General features: G+C 45.8%; 1 protein-coding gene across 6 annotated transcripts in view; it reads right to left on the reverse strand.

Annotated features, from left to right (window-relative positions):
* The window catches only part of SEPTIN11 (septin 11), a 96527-nt gene that overhangs the window by 19130 nt on the left and 56071 nt on the right, over window positions 1–21326 (reverse strand). For all 6 annotated transcript variants that reach the window (XM_070394402.1, XM_070394410.1, XM_070394428.1 and 3 more), the window contains exons 3-7: window positions 18455–18650; window positions 12083–12269; window positions 9207–9368; window positions 4457–4553; window positions 2221–2389 (exon numbers count right to left, since the gene is read on the reverse strand). In XM_070394402.1, coding sequence (XP_070250503.1) covers window positions 2221–2389; window positions 4457–4553; window positions 9207–9368; window positions 12083–12269; window positions 18455–18650 — 811 coding nt within the window. The remainder of the gene's footprint in view (window positions 1–2220; window positions 2390–4456; window positions 4554–9206; window positions 9369–12082; window positions 12270–18454; window positions 18651–21326) is intronic.

Genomic DNA, 21326 nt, shown 5'->3' on the forward strand with positions numbered 1-21326 from the left:
CATGAACCAGAAGGTCACAGTTCAATTCTCAGTCAGAGCACACGCCCCGGTTGTGGGCTCGATCCCCAGTAGGGGCGTGCAGGAGGCAACCAATCAATGATTCTCTCTCATCATTGAAGTTTCTCTCTCTCCCTATCCCTTCCTCTCTGAAATCAATAAAAATATATTTTAAAAAAGAAGCAGTACTCAAAGTGTTCCAGCGATCACTAGTTCAAGAGATCTCAAACAGAGGGGTTCCCAAGACAAAAAAGTAAAGGGAAAATGCTATGTGTGACCTCCCTTTAGGAGGGTCACAGTGCACAGTGGCTCCCAACCCCATGGCACATCAGCACTGCCTACTCGCGTTTCGCTGGACTTTTCTAAACAGTTTCCTAACTCCACCCCCAGAGATGCTGACTTGAGATGCCGGGCTAAGGCAAAATAACCTGTAGTATTTCAATGCTTCCCAAGTAATTTGATGTAACCAGTCTGCCATCCACTGCTTATCTTAAAGGCTCTGAAAAGTCCTTCAGTATAAAACAAAAAGAAACCTGTTTAAGTTGATTGAGTTCCCTCTACCCCAAACAACAGCCAGAAGTGGGGAAGGGACCATGGCATGAAGCTCAGGTTGGGTTACTACCTGGCCCATTATACAAAAAGTCCTTTTACTAAGTCTGTCTCCTGATCTAGCTCCACTCCTCGCTTTACAAATGAGGAAACTGAGGCCCAGAGAGGTTGAGGAATTGAGTGGTAGCAGGGCCAGGACTTGAACCCCGACTACTGACTCTGCCCTAGCTCACCAGCACTGCCTGGATCTGAATGGAGGAGAGGGCCAAATGAGTTAGATTTCAGTGAAATTTTTTTGTTCCATCTCTATTCATAAAAACAACAACAAACAAAACAACAACAACAACACAGAAACCATTTCATCCGGTTTAAAACCCACAGAGTAGGCCTGATTTGGTAGGGACTACATTTTGGTCAACGCATTTTAAGGCTTAGCGAAACTTTTCACAGAAAGGCATTCTCTATCTTGACTCGGAAAGTGACATGTGGTTGAAGAAGACCAGTTTTACAAGCCCCCAGGATGGGACTAAATGATGCACCCTGGGTCAGAGGTTAACTTCCTGGTTAGAAGCCTTTGGTTGGGGTCTCCATTTGTTCTTATCAATGTTCTCACACACCTCACAGCACCACAGTAGCACTGTACCAGGAGACCAGCCCAGACTTTACCAAACTACCTCTATAGCAGATCCCAAAACCCCTACCACCCCAGGGCAGCTCAGATCTGGGGGCCTGGAGCCTGCCATCTGCACACAGGCTGCCTCAGGCACTATGGCCCGCCTGCTCCCAGGTATGAGTATGAGTTATAGTGGCCACAAAGGAGGAGGAAGATAGTCTTTTCTGAGGACCCATACCACACCCCCCTCCTCCCCCGTCAGTAGAGACACCGAGCCCAGATACACTGCACATCTACATGAAGAAATTGCAAGGGCTCGGTTTGGACAGAGCAATCCTTTCCTGTGATCCTGGCGTGGCAGCCCCCCCTTCCACTGACACTTCACCAGGCCCGGCACCCTCCCCGGGAGGCCCCTTCCCACACGTGGCTCTGACAAGGCGTGGGCCTTTGCTAAGCCACTAATTATGCATTAATTTCCATATTTTCCCCTTCACATTTTGCCTCTTCATCTCCGTCCATCAAAGATGTGGACTGTAAGCAATTTTCTGTGAGTTATCCCCTTTCCTACTCATTTGTTGTCAGAATTGCATCAAACCACTGGAGTGCTAATAGAGCACTTCTGAAAGAGCAAGCCTTGGGAAGTCAAACCGATTTGGCAAAAATGAATGAGGCAAACTGTAGGGCACAGCTGCGCCTTTGTATATGCCTAGGCCAGGCTCTGTGCCTCTGTGAGTGTAATGATTAAGGGCACGGGTTCAAAACCTCTCCCCCTGCCCCCCCCCCTCCCCCCCGTCACATCCTACTTGTAGGACCTCGGCTGGTTGTTTACACTTCAGTGCCTTAGTTTCCTCCTCTGTAAAATGAGGATGACGACAATGACATCAACGACACCGATGGTAGACAATCCAGATAGAGTGGTTGCCACAGTGCCTGGCAACATGAGATCACCTGCCCTCCCAGGTGCTTTCCTCCGATAGTTCAACCCAACAAGCACTTCTTCGACTCACAACACTCCACCTTCCCACTGTCCTGGAACACCTGACTGCCAGGTGGCCGCATACCTGAAGGGCTTGCTGTCAGGGTCAGTGTCCTTGAACCCCATCTCCTCGAGCTTACAACGCCGATACAACTCGTAGTGGCGGGTGTGAGTCTGTTCTCGCAAGTCTTCCATGTTCACGCGGATCAGCATCTCCCGCAGTTTCACAAAATCACAATGGTTTTCATTCTCCACTGCAAGAGATGGGGGAGGGGAAGCGGAGGGTGGGGCTGCTGTCAGTCACTGAAAGTCAGGGGGGATGTTTCCAAGATATTGTCACCACTACTCGTGAAATCTCTCAAAGCCACCGGAAGATCCTCTACTGGATCCACCTCACTTCGCCAATGAAGACAACGTTTCTGACTTTGACCAGAATATTGACAACAGGAATGACTGCCGAGTGCCTGCCCAGTGCAGGGCACTGTGGGAGGAGACAGACAAATACTGTCTTTACTCTCATAATGACTCCTGCTTTGTAGACACAGAAGCATGGATTAACTCACACAGAGGAAGCTGAGTCTATGTTCAAACACCATGACATCTGGTGTCAAAGACAGGCCTAGCCTGGCAGGTGTGACTCGATGGTTGAGCATCCACATATGAACCAGGAGGTCATGGTTAGATTGCCGGTCAGGGCACATGCCTGGGTTGTGGGCTCAAACCCCAGCAGAGGGTGTGCAAGAGGCAACAGATTAATGATTCTCTATCATCATTGACATTTCTCTCTCTCTTTCCCTTCCTCTCTGAAATCAATAAAAAAAATCTATATATATAAAAGCTTAAGCAACTGAACGACTGGTCGCTATGATGTGCACTGACCACCAGGGGGCAGACACTCAATGCAGGAGCTGCCCCCTGGTGGTCAGTGCGCTCCCACAGCCAACCTCCCTCGGTCCCTCTCCCCAGCTGGCAGGCCCATGGTCGGCAAACTGCGGCTCTCGAGCCACGTGAGGCTCTTTAGCCCCTTGAGTGTGGCTCTTCCTAAGCCTTAGGAGTACCCTAATTAAGTTAATAACAATGTACTTACCTATATAGTTTAAGTTTGCTCTCAAAAGAAATTTCAATCATTGTACTGTTAATATTTGGCTCTGTTGACAATGAGTTTGCCAACCACAGGACTAGGTAATATGGTCCCAATTGCCCGCCAGGCAGAGGGACCCCACCTGTGCATGAATTCGTGCACTGGGCTTCTAGTAAATAATAAAAGAAAAAGACAAGTCTATTTCTCAATGTTGTCTGGAGCTGCACAAGGATTTTTTAATATACCACCTCCTTTAATTTACCAACAACACTATGAAGAAAATTTTTTCATGGTAGAGAAATGAGTAAGATTCATAAAAACTTTAATTTTCCTAGGATCTCAAAGGCATTGTTTCTTTTCACAGACTTATTGCCTTTATTCTGAACAAAGGAAACATAGGACTCACAGATCTCAAAGCAACGAAGGACCTTTCTGAGCCATCATGCTAATCTACAGCGTTGGACACCCTGCTCAGAACACATGGCAAGGGCAGGTGACAGTCCTTGCCCATCAGGCTGGCGTCTGGGAAGCTTCTTCAGGTTAGAGACTGTGGTCATGTCTCCCAGCACCAAATATAGGTCAGACATTCTCTTAATTCTCAGATATTTACTGAGATCACATTTGTTATTTTTCAAAATAAATGTTATTGATTTCAGAGAGGAAGGGGAGGGAGAGAGAGATAGAAACATCAATGATGAGACAGAATCACTGATCAGCTGCCTCCTCCACGCCACACACGGGGGATCGAGCTCTGACAGGGACTCGAATCATGACCTCTAGGTTCATAGTCGACACTCAACCACTGAGTCATGGTGGCTGGGCCTGAAATAACATTTAATTGGAGGATAATGTTCCCAGAGATGAACAAGTATGGAAAGATAAGCATTCTCTTGTTTGCAAGAAACTCTTTGCAGCTTTCTTATGCTTTAGTGATGAAAATGGTTCAGACTCCTAGGGAAGAACTCTCCTAACAGGAATTTATACTGAATTTCCTACAAGCCATTTCTTAGGGGCTGCCTCATTGGCACTAGGGCTTTGCAGCCTCTTCTCTCCACTGTCACCATCGTCCTACCTGGTCGCTGTTTCTTTCCCACCTCCACGACTGCCAGGTGTACAACCCTGCCTCTCCCTTCCACCTGCCCACGATTAAGGAGCTCCTCAAACTAGGTGGGGAGGGAGAAACGTGGTCAGTCACCACAGGGGTTGAACGTGAAGAATCCCTTTCCTGCCGCACACATACCCTGCACCACGCCCCAAGGGTACTGCCTGGCCTTGGCCATCTTGTTGCCGATCTTCACCTCTTCAGTGCTGCCGACCACGGCAAATGGCAGATGGACCTGCCAACAACACAAGGATGGAGAGCACCATGAGTCCTCACTGAACGTCGTCAACAAGTTCTTAGCAACTGCAACTTTAAGTGAAATGACCATAAGATGAGATCGTTTTACTCGAGTTTAATTGACATCAATAAGAGTTAAGTTCCTATGGCATATTTCTGGTCACAAAAACATCACTGAAATTACAAAGACCCAAATACTTCTACACGTGGAAATGCATGTGAGCTACACATACAGTGAAGAAAGATTAATAAAAACAAGTAATATCATTATTTCCCAACCTGCTGATTCCAGTTCATGGTCCAGGGTGGCCAGGGCCTCTCCCGGAAGCTCAGAGCACCAGGGGGGACCCTCCCTGGAGAGGACGCCCGCCTTCCACCACAGGGCGCACTCGCACTCGCACCCGCACCCACACTCGGACCGGGACAATTAGATACACGTGGTTCACCCAACACCCACACCCCTGGGATGTGGGAGAAACCGGAGTATCCAGCGAAAACCACGCAGATGTGGGGAGAACGCAACAACTCCACACAGACAGTGGGCCTGGTCAGGAGACAATTGTTCCTTCACTCATCAAACTTATAACGAAAGGACGGTGAACGAAGTGCCGTTCTTCAAGGACCTGCCGCAGTTACCCTCCCAGCTCTGGAGAAGGCTGGTTTTCCACCTGCCTCCATACTCTCCCTGCTGCTTCAGGCCCCTGCTCAGTGGCGGGAGAAGCCGGGAGGTAGAAGAGGGAAACACTGCAGTCGCACGCATGCGTGCATGTGAGTGGGTGTGCATCCTACCTGTCCACACCCATTCTGAATATTTGATCTGAGCTAGATCCATGGGGACCCTGTATGGGTCTTTGCAACTATACAGTAAGCTTTAGACACAAGCTGTGCGATACAGTAGCTGCTCATCTAGGTGGCCCTTGGACATTTGAAATGGGGCTCGTGGAATCAAGAAACGGAATTTCACTTTGCTGCAAACTCCAATCTTCTACAAAGAGAAGAACCAGTTTTGTCAATGTGGATGCAAGTGTTAAAGAAAAATAGTCCTTTGGGTATCTATTTTATATTTTAAAAACTTTTAAGTATGTTAGGAGTAACTAGGTACGCATCCAAGTTGGAATGTCTTATGAATGTAACATACACATTGGATTTCAGACTTTGAAAAAAACCTCATTAATAATCTTTATATTTATTACATGTTGTAATGATAATATGTTGGGTATATTGGGTTAAATAAGTTATAAAATGAATTTCATGTTTCTTTTCACTTTTTCTTAATGTGGCTACTAGAAAGGGTTAAATTACTCATGTGGCTCATATTTCTGTTCCACAGCACTGCTTCAGGTAGCTGACTGCTGCACAAAATTCAAGCCAGAAACACAGCGTAGCCCAAACTACTGGCTCAGGCCTTGCACCTGGACGTACCTCAAGCAGTTGGTGGTCAAGACAACCAACTGCTCCACGTGGTTTATTTGGAAGCTGCGGCTGCATTGGTGGTGGGGGAATGGACAGAAATTATCTCTTTTCTATTAGCATATAAGAATAAGAACATTTGAAATGGCTGCCCTGAGGATTATGATGGAGGGTTCCCTGACCCAGGGTCCTTCCACTGCAGATAAGTCGAGCAAGGAGGAATGTTTTAAAGCCAAGCCCTCTCCCACAGAGAACCTGGCGTAACCCTCCACCCAGGCTGCCCAGGTGGTGTTTGTTTTCTGCTGCTCAAGATAGTTACACTCTCCCGTCTGTCTCACCCTGCACAGGAAGGAGGAAAGCACGTCTCTTTCTCAGACTCCAAGTCTGGAACTCAAATGTGCTCCCCGAAGCCCAGGAGCACCAGGCCCCTTCTGGCCACATTGGTGTTAACGACCAAGGAAAATGCTTCTTCCACTCAAGCGGAGTGACCGGGCACCTGCCAAGGGAGCCCCTTCCACATTTCACACGGCATTTCATCACCAGGGGTGGCTGGCAATGAAGACCGAAAGGCAAATGCCTGCTAAAGAGCAAGATGAATTTGGGAATGGCTATTCACCTGGTAAAGGGAGAAAGAGAGTGGAAGGTTCGTGGGTGCTTCCTTTCCAAGGAAGTTAACACAAATTTAGTTTCCTGACCGTGCAAGACGACTGGAAAGAATGGGGAGGGACAAACAGAGAGAATTAGATGTTCCTTCCTGAATCCCACACGGACACCCGAATCGCAGTTCCACGGGGAATACACACGTGGCATCACAACCCGAGTCCTAGACAACGGCATGAACAGCACACTGCTCTGCTTGGTGGTGGGTACCATAAAGGGCGAGGGTGTCGGCTCCAGAGCGAAGCTCCTGCCTCCGCCACAGACGGCTGTGCAACCTTAGGTGCATGGCTGCCGTCTTCAGGATGTGAGGTAGAAGTAATAGTACCTCCCGGGGGACTGTTGTAAAGATGAAATGGAAAGGCTCGAACAGTACCTGGTACATAGCAAATGCTCCCTAAATGTCAAAAATGTCAGGTGTTACTAATACCATGAAGTTCTCAATACAACTTTACAGGCAGAAGAGCCCTTACATATTGTTCAGTTTGACCCGGTACAGGAATCCCTCCAAGTTATCTCTTCTCCGTGAGTTGAAGCGGAATTTGTCGTTCACCCACCACTCTGAGGGGAACTCGCCACTTCGATCAGGTGTTGGCTGTGTTGCGGTGGTGCCAACATTCAAACTCCACATGGGCCCAAACCCCTCTCTGCCCTTTTGCCCATCAGTTTTGGTTCTGTCTTTTGAATGAGTCCAGTCATTCTCCCAATGGCGACCTTCCTTTGACACCCCCTGGGCCTGTTTCCCAGGAACTCTTCCAGCACCGTACTGTCCTGGCCACAGGAGGACGACAGCCAGGGCGACAACTCCGAGTGTGGCCAGAACAGGGCAGCGTGGAGCTCCGCGTTGATGAGATCCCTAAATTTTAAATTCATACAGTAAGAGCCCCAGAGAGGAAGAAAGGTACATTTGCTTCCAAAGTCCTAGTCATAGTGGGATTACTTTAAGGAAGAAATCTTCCCTAAATGAAACAGCCCTCTACAGAAAAGTCTGCATGCCGAGCCGAAGAAACAAGAGGCAGTTCTGTGGAGTAACCTGATCTCCCAAAGAATGAGGCCAAACGTAACACAGGACTGGGGGCCGGGGTCTGGGTTGAAATCTCAGGGCTGCTACTAACTGCCTGGCTTTGACCAAGTCATTGAATCCTCTAGATCAGCGGTTCTCAACCTGTGGGTCGAATGACCCTTTCACAGGGGTCGCCTAAGACCATTGGAAAACACATATATAATTACATATTGTTTTTGTGATTAATCACTATGCTTTAATTATGTTCAATTTGTAACAATGAAAATATATCCTGCATATCAGATATTTACATTACAATTCATAACAGTAGCGAAATTACAGCTAGAAGTAGCAACGAAAATAATTTTATGGTTGGGGGTCACTACAACATGAGGAACTGTATTAAAGGGTCGCAGCATTAGGAAGGTTGAGAACCACTGCTCTAGATGGACCTCAGCATGACTCCCATTCTAGAAAATGTCCAGAATTGGCAAATGTAGAGACAAGAAAGTGAATCAGTGGTTGCCTGTGGCTGGGATGGTTAGAGAATGAACAGCTATCAGATATATGGTTTCTTTCTGAGGTGAAGAAAATGTTCTAAAATTGTTTGTAGCATTGGCTGCACAAGTCTGTGAATATACTAGAAAAACAATTGTACAGTATTATCAATCATATCTCAATAAGCCTGTTAATTTTTAAAAGTGCCACTAGTAACATTTAAAAATGATGGGATTAGACAATTTTTCATGACATACTTTCACCTCCCACAAATGTGAAAATTTAGACTGGCTTCCTCTGCCACTAGGCATACGTCGAAATCAAATTTTAGCATGCGTTCAGGTAAGGCCAAGCTCTTCGGTAGCTGCTAATTACACTTCACTGAAGGTCATCTACAATGTTAAGAATTCAAGAATGCTGCTTTTACTGAAGTTACGCATTTCCCGATGAAAAAAGATACACACAGCCACTGTGGCTCAGAGCTGAGCCATGGCTCAGATACACAGAGAGCAGGGGGACGCTGCGGCTATCCCAGCCGGATGGGGGCTCGCCAGGAGAGATGATTTCCCAGGCACACCTAGACTGCTGCAGCTTTAATCACTAATCTCCTGACCAATTTCTCCCTGTGATGTGGAAACTACACCCTCAACTGCCGGTTTACCTAATGATTCAGGAAAGGGTGGGGAAAATTAAAAAAATGGGGGAGAGGCAGGAACCAATCTCAGAAGCGAAGCGAGGCAGGTGGCCATGTTTCTGCCTACCCTGGCACAGCGAGCAGAGATCTGCTTCCCTTAAGCTGCTCTGTGTGAAACGGCGCTGGGCGGGCACTCCCTTCAAGATCCGCTGTAGAAATCGTAACTGTTAGAGTGGGGAGGAAATGTGAGATCACCTTCCTTAACTCTCCCATTTGATAGATGGGAGAACCGAGTCGCACAGTGGCTAAATGACTGGAACTAGCGGCAGAGCTAGGCCACACTGAAGACATCAAGTTCCCAGTCTAGTGTCCTAGTCGCACTGCAATGCTGATGCGAAGAAAAGCCTGCTGGAGCATCACTGCCTGGTCCTTTCTCACTGAGGACTTACACTCATGGTCGCATTGATCTCTGCCACCGTTTCTTCATCTGTGGGAAACTGATAAATCTGCACTCCGTTGCTGACCAGTTCACTCATGATCTTACTCTTGAATTTGTGCAATTCGTTCTTGGCGATGGTGTCAGCTTTTGCAATTATTGGGATGATGTTCACCTATAAAACAGATACAATTCCAACGTGAGAAAAATAGACAAATGAATAAAAACAGCAAACAGATAAGTGAAAACGGATAAACTTCACTTGGAGAATAGAGATGATATTGACAACAGGACCTTTGACGGAGGTGCAACATTAAGATGACATGGGATAACCTTTTAGTTCCACCTGCAAACACTTTCTCTTCACCTCGGAGCTGGAAGCACACTTGCCGTTTCCTCTTTGGGCTTCCTCACGCTTCCGCACAGAGTAAAAGGACACTGCTCTATGAGAACAGGCGATAACAAAGACGCCTATCCTTGAGTAACCAGCCACTCCTTTCAGGCCCCTCCCAGCTCCTTAGGACCTTGATTTTTGCACGTTCCTGGCGGTAGTTTGCAGTATAAAATAGAGTTTTCGTTAGAACAGTGGAATATTCAGCTCTATGCAGGAAACATCCTTTTGTCCTTCTGATAACCTGAGGGGAGCATCTAAGTGTTAACCAAAACAAACATGGTTTCACCTACTTATAAACTTTTCAAAATCACACCAGCCAGTTCTTTTGAAAGTTAGCTTCCATCACACAACTCCTTCAGGCCAGAAGGAGACCTATGCCCGAGGCCGGGCTCGCTTTCAGAGTATCGGTTACCTGGACCAGGGGAGTTTGACAACAGCAGCAGAAAGCCCCGAAGAGCGCCAAGGTGTCCTGCAGGGCAAGCCCCAGACCCTGAGGTGGGACATTCGTCTCCCAGCTTCAGTCAGCGCTGTCCATAGCATACATTCATTCTTAAAAATTCACTTTTAAGATTAACTTTCCTCCACTCTGGTCGGTACCGAGGCTTCAATAACATGCTGCTGCCATCCGATACCTGGGGCCCTGCTCTCCACCCAGCTCAGGTGAAAAGGGACGGACTCGGTGAGAAAGCCATCCTGGCCAGAGGAGAGTCTCTAGGGAGGCTTCCAGGTCACGTCTGCATTCCTTTGATTCTCCTTTTATCCCAAGAGCCAAATCAGAAATCCTTGATAAACCAGAATGAGATGACATGTTGATAGAAAAACCTACTCCTCAACCAACTCCCAATCTCATCACGCTTGGGCTTCTTCCTCCAGCAAGTGGCAGACTAAAAACAAAAACACATCACTGACGGGGATGGGGGTTGGGGGGGGGGGGTGCGGAGAGAGAAACGGTGGGACACTGGGATCGGGACCGAAGGAACAGAAATGCTGGCTGCTCACACGGGCTATCTTTTGTACACATTGACTGTTCAGTTAATAGCCACACAGACAAAATGGCAGAGGGCCACTGTTTTTAGGCCAGTTTGATCAGAGAAGATAGACAAACCAGGCGATTTAGACTGAAGGTCTCTTTTTCCTCATTCCCAGGGACTTGCAAATCTTTTCTGAAGTTACCATAGTCTTAGTTTCAGTCTGATAAGACTTTGTATTGGACTCAAAAGGAGAAAATACCATAGCTTCGTTCCGTGGTTGCTCTCGTCTGCTGCTGATTTATTTCAGAAATATATTACCTTCCATTTATCCCAAAACGGAAAATTAAATGAACTGAAATGCAGATCAGCTCCTTCCTTCAAATGTTGTGAGAGAGAGAGGTTATCAATGTGGAAAGCTCAGGGGTCAAACTGAAACTAGGACTTCACTTCTTTTCAACTCGTGGGCGCAGTCAGCTTCAACATCTAAGATGGACTGTTACCACACAGATAAAAAATCAACTTCTTTTTTCATTCTAAACTTCAAATTAAAGCCAAACCTTTTCAGAGATTTAGTGAAAGTTTTTAAGGAAATAAAGAAATCCTAAGTTTATGTTTCAATCTCCCTAAATTTAACCCCTCTTATGACCATTTCCCTGTCTCCACTAAGTAATTTCCCAACTCACCAGACCATATACTATGCTAATGTAAGAACTAAAAATAGCCCTGGCCAGCGTGGCTCAGTTGGTTGGGTGTTGTCCTGTGTACCGGGAGGTTGCTGGTTCGACTCTTGGTCAGGACACATGCCCAGGTTGCAGGCTCAATGCCCAGGAGGGGGCTTGCAGGAGGCAGCCAATTGATGGATGTTTCTCTCTCATTGATGTTTCTCTTTCTCTCCCCCTCTCTCTAAAAAAAAATCAATAAACTATTTAAAAAATAAGAAAAAGAACTAAAAATGCTTTGTAACAAAGCTGTTACATGGCTTTGTTTTTTTGTTTTCTCCTAACATCCAGAGAAGTTTTGAAGCATTTTTCTCACATTGCTCAACCCTATGGTTCGATAAACCAGAAAACACAAATTATGGGTTTAGGGGACGAACAGGCAGAGCATGGGGGTTTTCAGGGCAATGAAACTACTGTGCCTGATACTATAATGACGGATACATGTCATTACACATTTGTTCAAACCCACAGAATGTACACCAAGAGGGAAGTTTAATGTCAACTATGGACTTTGGGGGATTATGATCTATCGACACAGTTAATCAATTGTAACAAATGTACCACTCTGAAGGGGAATGCTGGTGATGGGGGAGACTATGCATGCGGGGGGGGGGGGGGGGGTGGGGGGTTATATGGGAAATCTCTGTACCTCCCTCTTAATTTTGCTGTGAACCCATAACTGTTTTTAAAAAATGTTTTTACAACAAAACAAAACAAATGTACACTGAAAGCAGAGAATACATTGGGGCCTTGGAACAAAGGTGAGCTGACAGGAGAGTGGGGGCAGCAGACGGGTGGTGAGTACCTTACTGTCCAGCTTCTTCATGGTGACCAGGTCCAGGGACTTCAGGGAGTGCCCAGTAGGGGCGATGAAGTAGAGGCACGCGTGGATCCTGGTGTCGTGGTAGTTGAAGAGAGACCGCTTGATCTTCAATTCCTCTTGTAAGTAGGCCTCAAACTGGGCATCGATATACTCCACGATGGGCTTGTAGCTGGAATGCAGAAGAAAGTTTTCTAAAGCACATTTTCAATCAGCACGCTTCTAGTCAAGGCTCCCCAGCAGTTCAGTGTGGAACAATGCTCTAGGAATGTCTACGGTCCCCCCTGCCCCGAGAGCTAAAGCCCGATTCTCTGCATCCGGGGCCTTCTGTCTTCGGTCCCACACCACCCGGCTCACTGTTTCCGGCCCAGCCTCGCACACCAAGCTCTGCCTCCACGCCTTTGCTCACACTAGCTCTTCTACCTGGGACGGTCTCCTTCCTATCATCGTCCCGCCTAATAGGCGTCCTCTAAAACAGACGATAAACAAGTGTAGCATGCGGTCAATTCCCCCGTGGAACCCCTGAAGATATTGCTAAGAGGCGGTGGCATTCTTTCCTCTTGGGGCAAAACTGAGCCTCCAAATCTGTCCCAACAAAGTGATTCTGACAGCCTGCACCACCTGACTGACACTGGTGCACAAAATAAAACTGGTCTCTAATTTCAGGACATGGCACCGCCTCCTATTGGGAGCCCCGGCCTGGGCCTCTGCCCGTGCCTCCAGAGGTTAGGGGTTCTCTGTGCGCTCATAAAGCCCTGGGCACATTCCAGGATTCCAGCTATAAACTGAAATGCCTGGACCACTGTGATCTTCTAGGTTCTTTCCAACTCTAAATGTTACGATTTGAAGACACATTTTATAACCCTCTGCTCCCCAAGTTGTAATTCAAATCTTTTTTTGGGTGATTATGTATGATTCGATGAACTGACCATAAACACAATCATTAAAAGCATATCAGGTGGTACACAGGTCACTGTGAATAAGCCATGAACTCCTCTGGGCCTCAGGGGACTAGCTGCTCAGGAGAGGTTAGTCAGCAGCAGTGAGACCGGCCTATTGGGAATACAACAGGTTGATTCTCCCCAACTTACTATGGTGCTAAGGAATGATTTAAACTTTAAGAAACATAAAAACCTTCCAACACTAAGCCTCAGGACTATAAACTAACTGAAATCCCTGGAAGGGAACTACAAATCTTTTAAAATGAAGATGACAGCAGGCACCTTAAGTGAAAAACAAACAAACAAAAAACCAAAGTAAAAATAAAACAGAGAAACCAAACAAATTTATGACTCAAACCAAAACTGTCAGAAAAGCTTTTTGATGACATTTTTCCGTGGAAACTTATCACAAACCCTTGGTTCATTTTAAGCAGACAAGTCTCTAGAGGTTAAAAAAAAAAAAGTGGAATGTGCCTCAGCAATAAGAATAAAGTTCTCAATCACGGCAAGCAAAATTCCAATGAAAAGGATGAGCAAGTGATAAGTCTTCTATGTTTTTCAATTTTAACATATAGGCAGGCATTATATAACAATAGTAATCCTCATCTTTATTCCAGGATAGTTATACAGGATGGTGGTTAGAAGCATAGACCCAAGCTAGACCACCTCAGACCACAGTCTACTCTACAACTTACTAGCTGTGTGACTTTGGGCAAGTTACTAAAGCTCTCTGTGTCTTAGTTTCCTCATAGATAAATCAAGGACAAAAATGGTATCTATATCAGAGAGCTATTGTGGTAAAGGAGTGAGCTAATATCTGTAAAGGACTAGCACATAAAAGTAAGATATAACTGTTTCACTGTCATATAAGAAACGACAAATAAGAAATAGCATGCCTGCCCTAACTGGTTTGGCTCAGTGGATAGATCGGCCTGTGAACCAAGAGGTCCCAGGTTTGATTCTGGTCAAGGGCATGTACCTTGGTTGCAGGCACATCCCAGTAGGAGGTGTGCAGGAGGCAGCTGATCGATGTTTCTCTCTCATCGATGTTTCTAACTCTATTCCTCTCCTTCCTCTCTGTAAAAAATAAAATATATTAAAAAAAAAAAAAAAAAAGAAATAGCATGCCTGACATTTTTAAAAGTCAAGGGGGGAAAAAACAAGAGAACTTTACCCTCACCTGGTTCCATGGCAACTGCTCTGCCACTGAGCTCATACCCAGTCAGGGAGGGACCTGGCCCCTCCAATGAGGGCCATGATGCCTGTCAGTCCGGGGCCTGGTCTTTCAGTCTCCTGACACTGAGGCATGTGTTGGGGGAATCAAGATACTCCCCCAGCACCCTCTCAACCCCAAGGGGAGGAAAAGCAGCTCACAGCAATTGCTCCTTTCTGGCTCCCCAGTTCCTAATTTGCTTCTCAGCACCTCCTCCCCAGCCATTGTCCAAGCATGTTCTGCTTTCTATTAATTTCCCTTTTAGCCTCTGGTTTGATTCTGATGCTCCAAGATTACGGAAGACAGACTATCTCTCCTTTTTTTAAAAAAAAAAATATTTTTTTATTGATTTGAGAGAGGAAGGGAAAGAGAGAGAGAGAGAATCATCAATGATGAGAGAGAATCATTGATGGGCTGCCTCCTGCACGCCCCCTACTGGAGATTGAGCCTGCAACCTAGGCATGTACCCTGACTGGAATCGAACCGTGACCTCCTGGTTCATCAGTTGATGATCTACCACAGAGCCATGCCAGTCAGGCCCATCATCTCTCCATTTCAAGTGAGGAATGCTTTCTGCCCTGGATTCAATATTGCCAAAGAACTCTATTGTTCTCTTACAGCTCGGACCGCCTCTGACTTCCTGTTACGGAGTGCTGGCCAATCTTTCCTCTTCTCCTTTTTCTCTACGTGGTCTCCCTGGAAAATCACAGCTTTTCCTCTGTTTCACTTGCCATCCACCTGATGATGATGATTCACAAATCTCTACTTCCAACCCGATCCTTCACCTGAGCATCAGACCCATCCATCCGACTGCCTACTAGATGTCTCCAGGTGCTCTTCTAACTAACTGAGTCTAAAATCAAACACTTCATCTTGCCCCCAAACCCACACTTTCCCATGTTCCTCAGCACAGCGAAGGGCACCTCCATCCACACCGCTGGTCAAGTCAAAAACCTCGGGTTCCCCCTCCTACCTCCCCCACACAAAAGCCCATCCATTTTGTGCATCATTCTAACCTAATAAAAAATGTACTCCAGGAGAACTATTTACCAAAATCACTAGTCCTCTGTGGAAGATTTAATTACATTGATGAAATAGCTCCAGAGGCATTATCCTCTGGTTCACAACCCTTCACACAGATCCTCTGCCCCGTCTTCCTCTCCTTCCCACTTCCCCTTACCAGCATTTCAGTTGCAAAGACAAGGACACTGAATCCCTATTTTGCCTTTTGCTAGTTTCCATTCTTATAGAAAGGACACCTATTTATATTCTGTTTGGCCAATTCTAACATCTCAGGATTGTAGCTATATAAATCAGAGGAAATGGGGGAGGGGAGAGCACACCATATCTAGCCCTTCCATTTTCACATGATTTCCTTTTATGGCATGGGGCTATTCCCTTTTACCCACCACTCATTTTTTTCACATACCTCCAGCCATTAAAAACACAATAAAAGGGCAAATGTTTGACTATGAAACTGATGGAATAAATGTTCACACAATGTTTTTTATCCACCCACTGATCATTCTTGCAAAATAGCCAATGCCATCATTCAGGGCTGACTCTCCATTTTATATATGACCAGACACCTACCATGTATTTTTCTCTATCTTTGCTATCTGTTAACCAAAGTCAATTTTCGTTATCCCACAACTACCTTCACCAGAAAGTGCCAAAAAAAAAAATTAGAACTCAAAGACCAGTCTACTTCAATTCTATTTTTATAACTTTGATGAAGACTTGATGAGTTTGAGGATTCTCTCTAAGTGAATTTCAACCACCCATGCTTTGCAGGGCTGTTTATCATTCTAGTTAATAAGCCATTGACAGTCTGTCTCCACCTCCCACATGTAGGGCTAATTATTTGATTTTCAGCCCTATAGCAAAATTTGGTTTCCTTCTTCTCCAGACCCCTTTCCTTCTTCACTGAAGAGCACAGACAACAAAACAAGGAAGCCCTTAATCCACAGAGTTAATCGTGCTAAACATAACAGGAAACCTTACCAGATCTCTCTTCCTGCCTCCTTCTAGCTAGCCTGGTCCCAGGCAGATAATGCTGCAGGAATGCCGACATGTCCGAAGCCTATATAAACAAACTGGGACATTCTTGAGGTCTTGCATCAATGGCAGAAAAGCTTGCCTAATCCCCACACTAGTGAAATAATCATGGGTTCAGAGAAACAGCACATCCTTTACCATACGTTACATATCAACGCAAAAATGCATATCCCACTTCCAATTTTTGGATGGATGCGGGGCCTATCTGAACAACTATTTTAAACAGTAGTCATTTGGGTTTACAGTCCATAGTGTCCACCCTGCCTTCTGGGGCACAGAGTTCTAAATGCCATTGAAAGAGGTTATGCAACAGCTGTCAAGAAATTTCAGAAGAAAAAAAATATTTGGTATCTAGGTTAGGTTAATATCACACTTCCTCTCTTCTAAGTCTCCTTGGAAACTACTATTTAACCCAAATGAGTCAGATAATTTCTTAAAGAGGCCTCCAGCTGCAGCGATGAGGATCGGCACAGGACGAGCCACTTGCTGGTCGGTGCAGGTGAGTGCAAACCCACCCGCCTAAGGCAAAGTCCCTGATTAGAGGCGGGCAAAAACGTCGGGGCGGGACTGAGGCATGACTCTGAGCCAGAACAGCACGTGGAATCTTAGCAGCAGAATGCTGGAGGATAGTCTCATTCCTGCAGAAAGGGATCCTGAAAAGGTCCAGTTGCTGCCTTCCCAACGGTGTGCACACACTTTAACCCCAGGGAGAAACCGTGCGGGTCGGAGATGGAGACACGCCTTGCTCTGAGTGTGCGCTGTGATTGCACAGTGACCAGGGGCCCCAGCTCTCTCCCGGGCTTCCACAATGCACCTGTGCTCTTTCCTGGTCGCCAGGGTTTTCTCTTGATCCACTCCACTTGGCATTACCAACAGCCTTCAGGCAGTAACCTCGCCATCATTGGTTGGCACTGAGGTCATAAGTTAAGAGCAACTGCTCAGCTGTCCCCGACCCCTACACAATGTACAGATAGTCCATTTTGACCAGCAAAATAACATCTCTCACTATATCTAACACGTCCTTCTGTTATTACCGGACAATGTTTATTGAAGAGCATTTAAATTGCTCTATACATAAAATAGAGCTCAGTGCTCAGCTATATAAGGAATTAAGTATTTCTTTTTCATTACCATGGTGCTCATATAGATAAGCGATAGATAAAATACAGGGTGGGCAAAAGTAGGTTTTCAGTTGTGAGTGCATGAAACAGACTTTATTCTTGTATTACTATTTATTAATTATTGTATTATTTTCCATACAAAAACTATAACCTACTTTTGCCTCTCCCCCCATCGATCTAGGCAATGCACATTTCTAGATAAAAAAAATAGTTCAAGTTCCTTTATACAAAACACATGTATATAATATACATAGTTTTGAATAAAAAACCAAACAGGAAAAGCCCTGGTGCTAATGAAGTTTCTGAGCTCTGAGTAAACACACCATCATTTGTTGACGTGGTGTTTTATTCCCACAATGCTGTCATCGCTCAAAAATGTCTCTGGGAGCCCCCTCCTGGAAATATCTTTGGGCCTGGGACAGTTTTATTTTAACTTTCTCAAACTTCTTTTGAGATAAAATGGAACATTTAACGTAGTCAGCCAGAAACTAAGATTTTCCCAACAGATCTTTCATAAAAATGTTTCCTTCGCTTAGGGTGTTCAGGAGCAACCCGAGGCAGAAGTCACACAGGGGAAGGGTTCTTCTTGCAGGCGATGGTGGAGGCCCCTGGTTATCTGGACACACTTGGTGGAGGTTCCAGGGACCTAGCCCAGGGCCACAAGGTGGTTGGCGGGAGGGGTTTCCGCTAACTGTCCTGTGGGGCAGTTGTATGTTTCTGTTCCTTTAAATTGATTTTCCCGACGGGAAATCCCCCAAACCTGGTTCCATGGCCCTCCTGGAAAAATGCCATAAGTTACCTTATTCCTTCTAACACATCCCCTTTCCGCTTACACTAGCTGGAATCAATCACACAGGCTGGTTCTGACTTTAAGAAAATGTCTCAGGACAAGAACTTGTCATCTTTTCATCGATACAGTGGGACCAACTACCATCATCAGTGAACACTCAGCCTTTGAATTTACCAGGGATGGGTCATGTTATGGCTTCATCCATTTATATCCCCACAAAATCCCAAGATATACCTGTCATCTTTATTTATCTGGTCTCCAAATCCCACAGTGTCCACGATGGTTAATTTCAGCCGGACGTTGCTTTCCTGAAGCTCATAACTTCTGGCTTTTAACCGGACGCCTGGTTCATTGTGAGTGGCGGGGTCGCTTTCAAATTTGGTGTTGAATAAAGTGTCCATTAGCGTGGACTTGCCGATGCCCGTCTCACCTACATGACCACAGGGGAGGAATTGGAGAACGTGTCAGTGCCTCGCACGAGTGTTTCGTAACCATGTTTGTACAGCTTCTAAAAAAGCCACTACCACCAGTAATCCGGCCACGAAAAGATAGTTCTTTCCAGGTGAGCTTTATCGAAAACCTCCCTAGAAATGTCATAATAATTAGCTTTAGAAACTATTGAGCAGAAAAGATCTTGAACTTACAGATCAAGATACTCTTCTTTGGCTCTAGAGAAACAACCTGTGTGCACATTACAAAGATGTAAAGGGTATCTCTTCTTCTCCTGATTGTTGGTATGTAAAACTGTTACCTAAAGGAAATTATACTGTTGGATTTCTGTTACTAGGAAGAGACATATTCCATTTATACTGAATTATCTGATACCAGGTACTGCTGTCATAAAGAATTACATTTTCAAAACAACACTTTGGAGAGTAACAGTCACAATCACACGCCCACCAAGTGACTGAGTGCTGACTTTGTGCCAGGCACTGTGGCCAGAGCTTCCAACGCGTGACCTATTTAAACCCCATCACAATCCTCCATGAAGCAAACAGGCGCTCCTGTTCCCTCGGTTTCACAGCCGGGCACGAAGGCTCAGGTAGGGTGTAGGTAACTTGCCTGCAGTCACATTATTCAGTGGCACAGCAGGGTTCTGACCCAAGTCTGTGTGACGAACACCTACACTGAGCCAACAAAGCATCCTGACTTTCCTATTACAGAAAAAACGGACTGCCCAATATTTTCCACTTATAGTTATGAATTTGTGTGCATCCTCTATCTTATCCTCATTGTCTTTTCCTATTCAGCTGGAGTCCAGATGGTAAACATTTACTAGAGAGTTCTCCCCGTTTCACAGTGATGTCCGAAACAATGAAACTGGATCATGTTAAATGACCTGTGACCGTGGCCTTATTAATCCACCTTGATCATTTAAGTCATTAAGTGTTTACCGAGACCCTAATATGTGCAGAGCAGAGTGGCAGGTACCTGGTACCACTATACTAATCAAATGGTGAGACACAAATGTGGAGCTACAAAGAACTTTAGCCCGACCTTCATCATAAAACCAAGCAAAATTCTCCTTCATTCTAATTCCAAATTAATTCTGAGTCAAAAATAGTTGGCAAGGAGAAAGAATCCACCCCACCCTTGTCATGGTGCTGGTGTTAGTGATTCAATATGTGATGGCGGAAAAGGGGAAGTAGAAATCAAAGAACGTTATCCATAGGAAAGTCTTTTTATTTTGAATTTGGAAAATCTCCCAATTAGGTTTCCAACTCAATTTGAACATGCTAATATGCCGCAGCCCTTCCAGCAAATCCCAGGAACAGGTCCTCTTCTAACGGGTTTTGATGATGCCTGTTAGGATGGTGACAAGTGCATGGAGAAAAAGGAACTCTGGGATTTACAGCCCTGAGGCAAGTCTCCCACTGTAATGGCAAAATCCACTTAATTATAAGTTCCGTATTACTCACTGTTTTCCAACATAAAGCAAAAGTGAAGGAGGATGGCGTTTTTCTGGATCTGAGCTTTCTCTAGGGAGCAGCCTTGTGTGGTTTGCCATGGACTACAATGATTCACTTAGAGAATGAGTCGGTCAAGCATGTTTGCCTTACTTTTTGACCTTGCCCATTGGGCCCCGGATACATACAAGATCAAAGCATTTCCTCTCCTTTCAGCCTTCATTCAGCCAGTATTTTTCCATTGCTTACTCTGTACACCAAGCTCTGTGCCACGTTCTGGGAATGCGACGAACTAGCCTGCTGTGGTATTCTCCCATGCCATAGAATCTGACCTGGAACATGACTGAATGAATACCAATCAGACTCTAATTTATTATGATGGGAATAATATTCTAAGTGTCTGCCATAACCACATTCCTCTTATGAGCAAGACAATACTTGATACCGAGTAACCACAGGTAACGAAACCAGGGCTAGCCCCCTGAACAGAGGTACCCACGGAAGCCTAATCATGATGCTCTGAGACAGTGCCCCAACCTGGGCAGTGACCTGTCTATCCAATCAGAACTCCCCTCCTTGGCAGTTGGAGTGAGAGATACACAATCTGCACACATGACAATGGCACAAGAAAAGCTATACAGAGAGAAGTGAATAAGCAGAAGCCATGAGGCAGCAAAGGCTTCAGGTAAACTGAAGATGTTGACAGATCATTAGCTGGAAATATAGGAGAAAGAGAGCAGATAGACACAATAGAGCTTAGTGTCTGAAATTCAATCTATACTAATAAATGGGTAATATGCTAATTAGGGTAGATGCCTTCTGGACATCCATTCAGACAAAGCCACAGTGGCCGCGAGGCCCGGTGCTCAGGCAGCTGCCATGGCCGGCAGTGGTGGCAGCAGCGGGGTGATGGGGGCAGCACCTTCCCCTAATCAGCCCGGTCGCCTCCCACAGAGGAAGGCCAGACTGCGGCTTACGCCCGCTCTCCGTGGGGAGCGGGCCTAAGCCATCAGTAGGACATCCCCTGAGGGCTCCTGGACTATGAGAGAGGGCAAGCTGGGCTGCCCTCCCAGTGCAGGAATTTTCGTGCACTGGGCCTCTAGTCATTAATAATACTTGAGCATTTACTATGTGACAAGGATAGGTGCTGGGCATAAAATGGTGACTAAAAAGAGACAGCAGACACTGAGTGAACTTCG

The sequence above is a fragment of the Myotis yumanensis genome, unplaced genomic scaffold (genome assembly GCF_028538775.1).
Source record: "Myotis yumanensis isolate MYYU_CA2020_CCGP unplaced genomic scaffold, mMyoYum1.0.hap1 SCAF_1, whole genome shotgun sequence".
NCBI lineage: Eukaryota > Metazoa > Chordata > Mammalia > Chiroptera > Vespertilionidae > Myotis > Myotis yumanensis.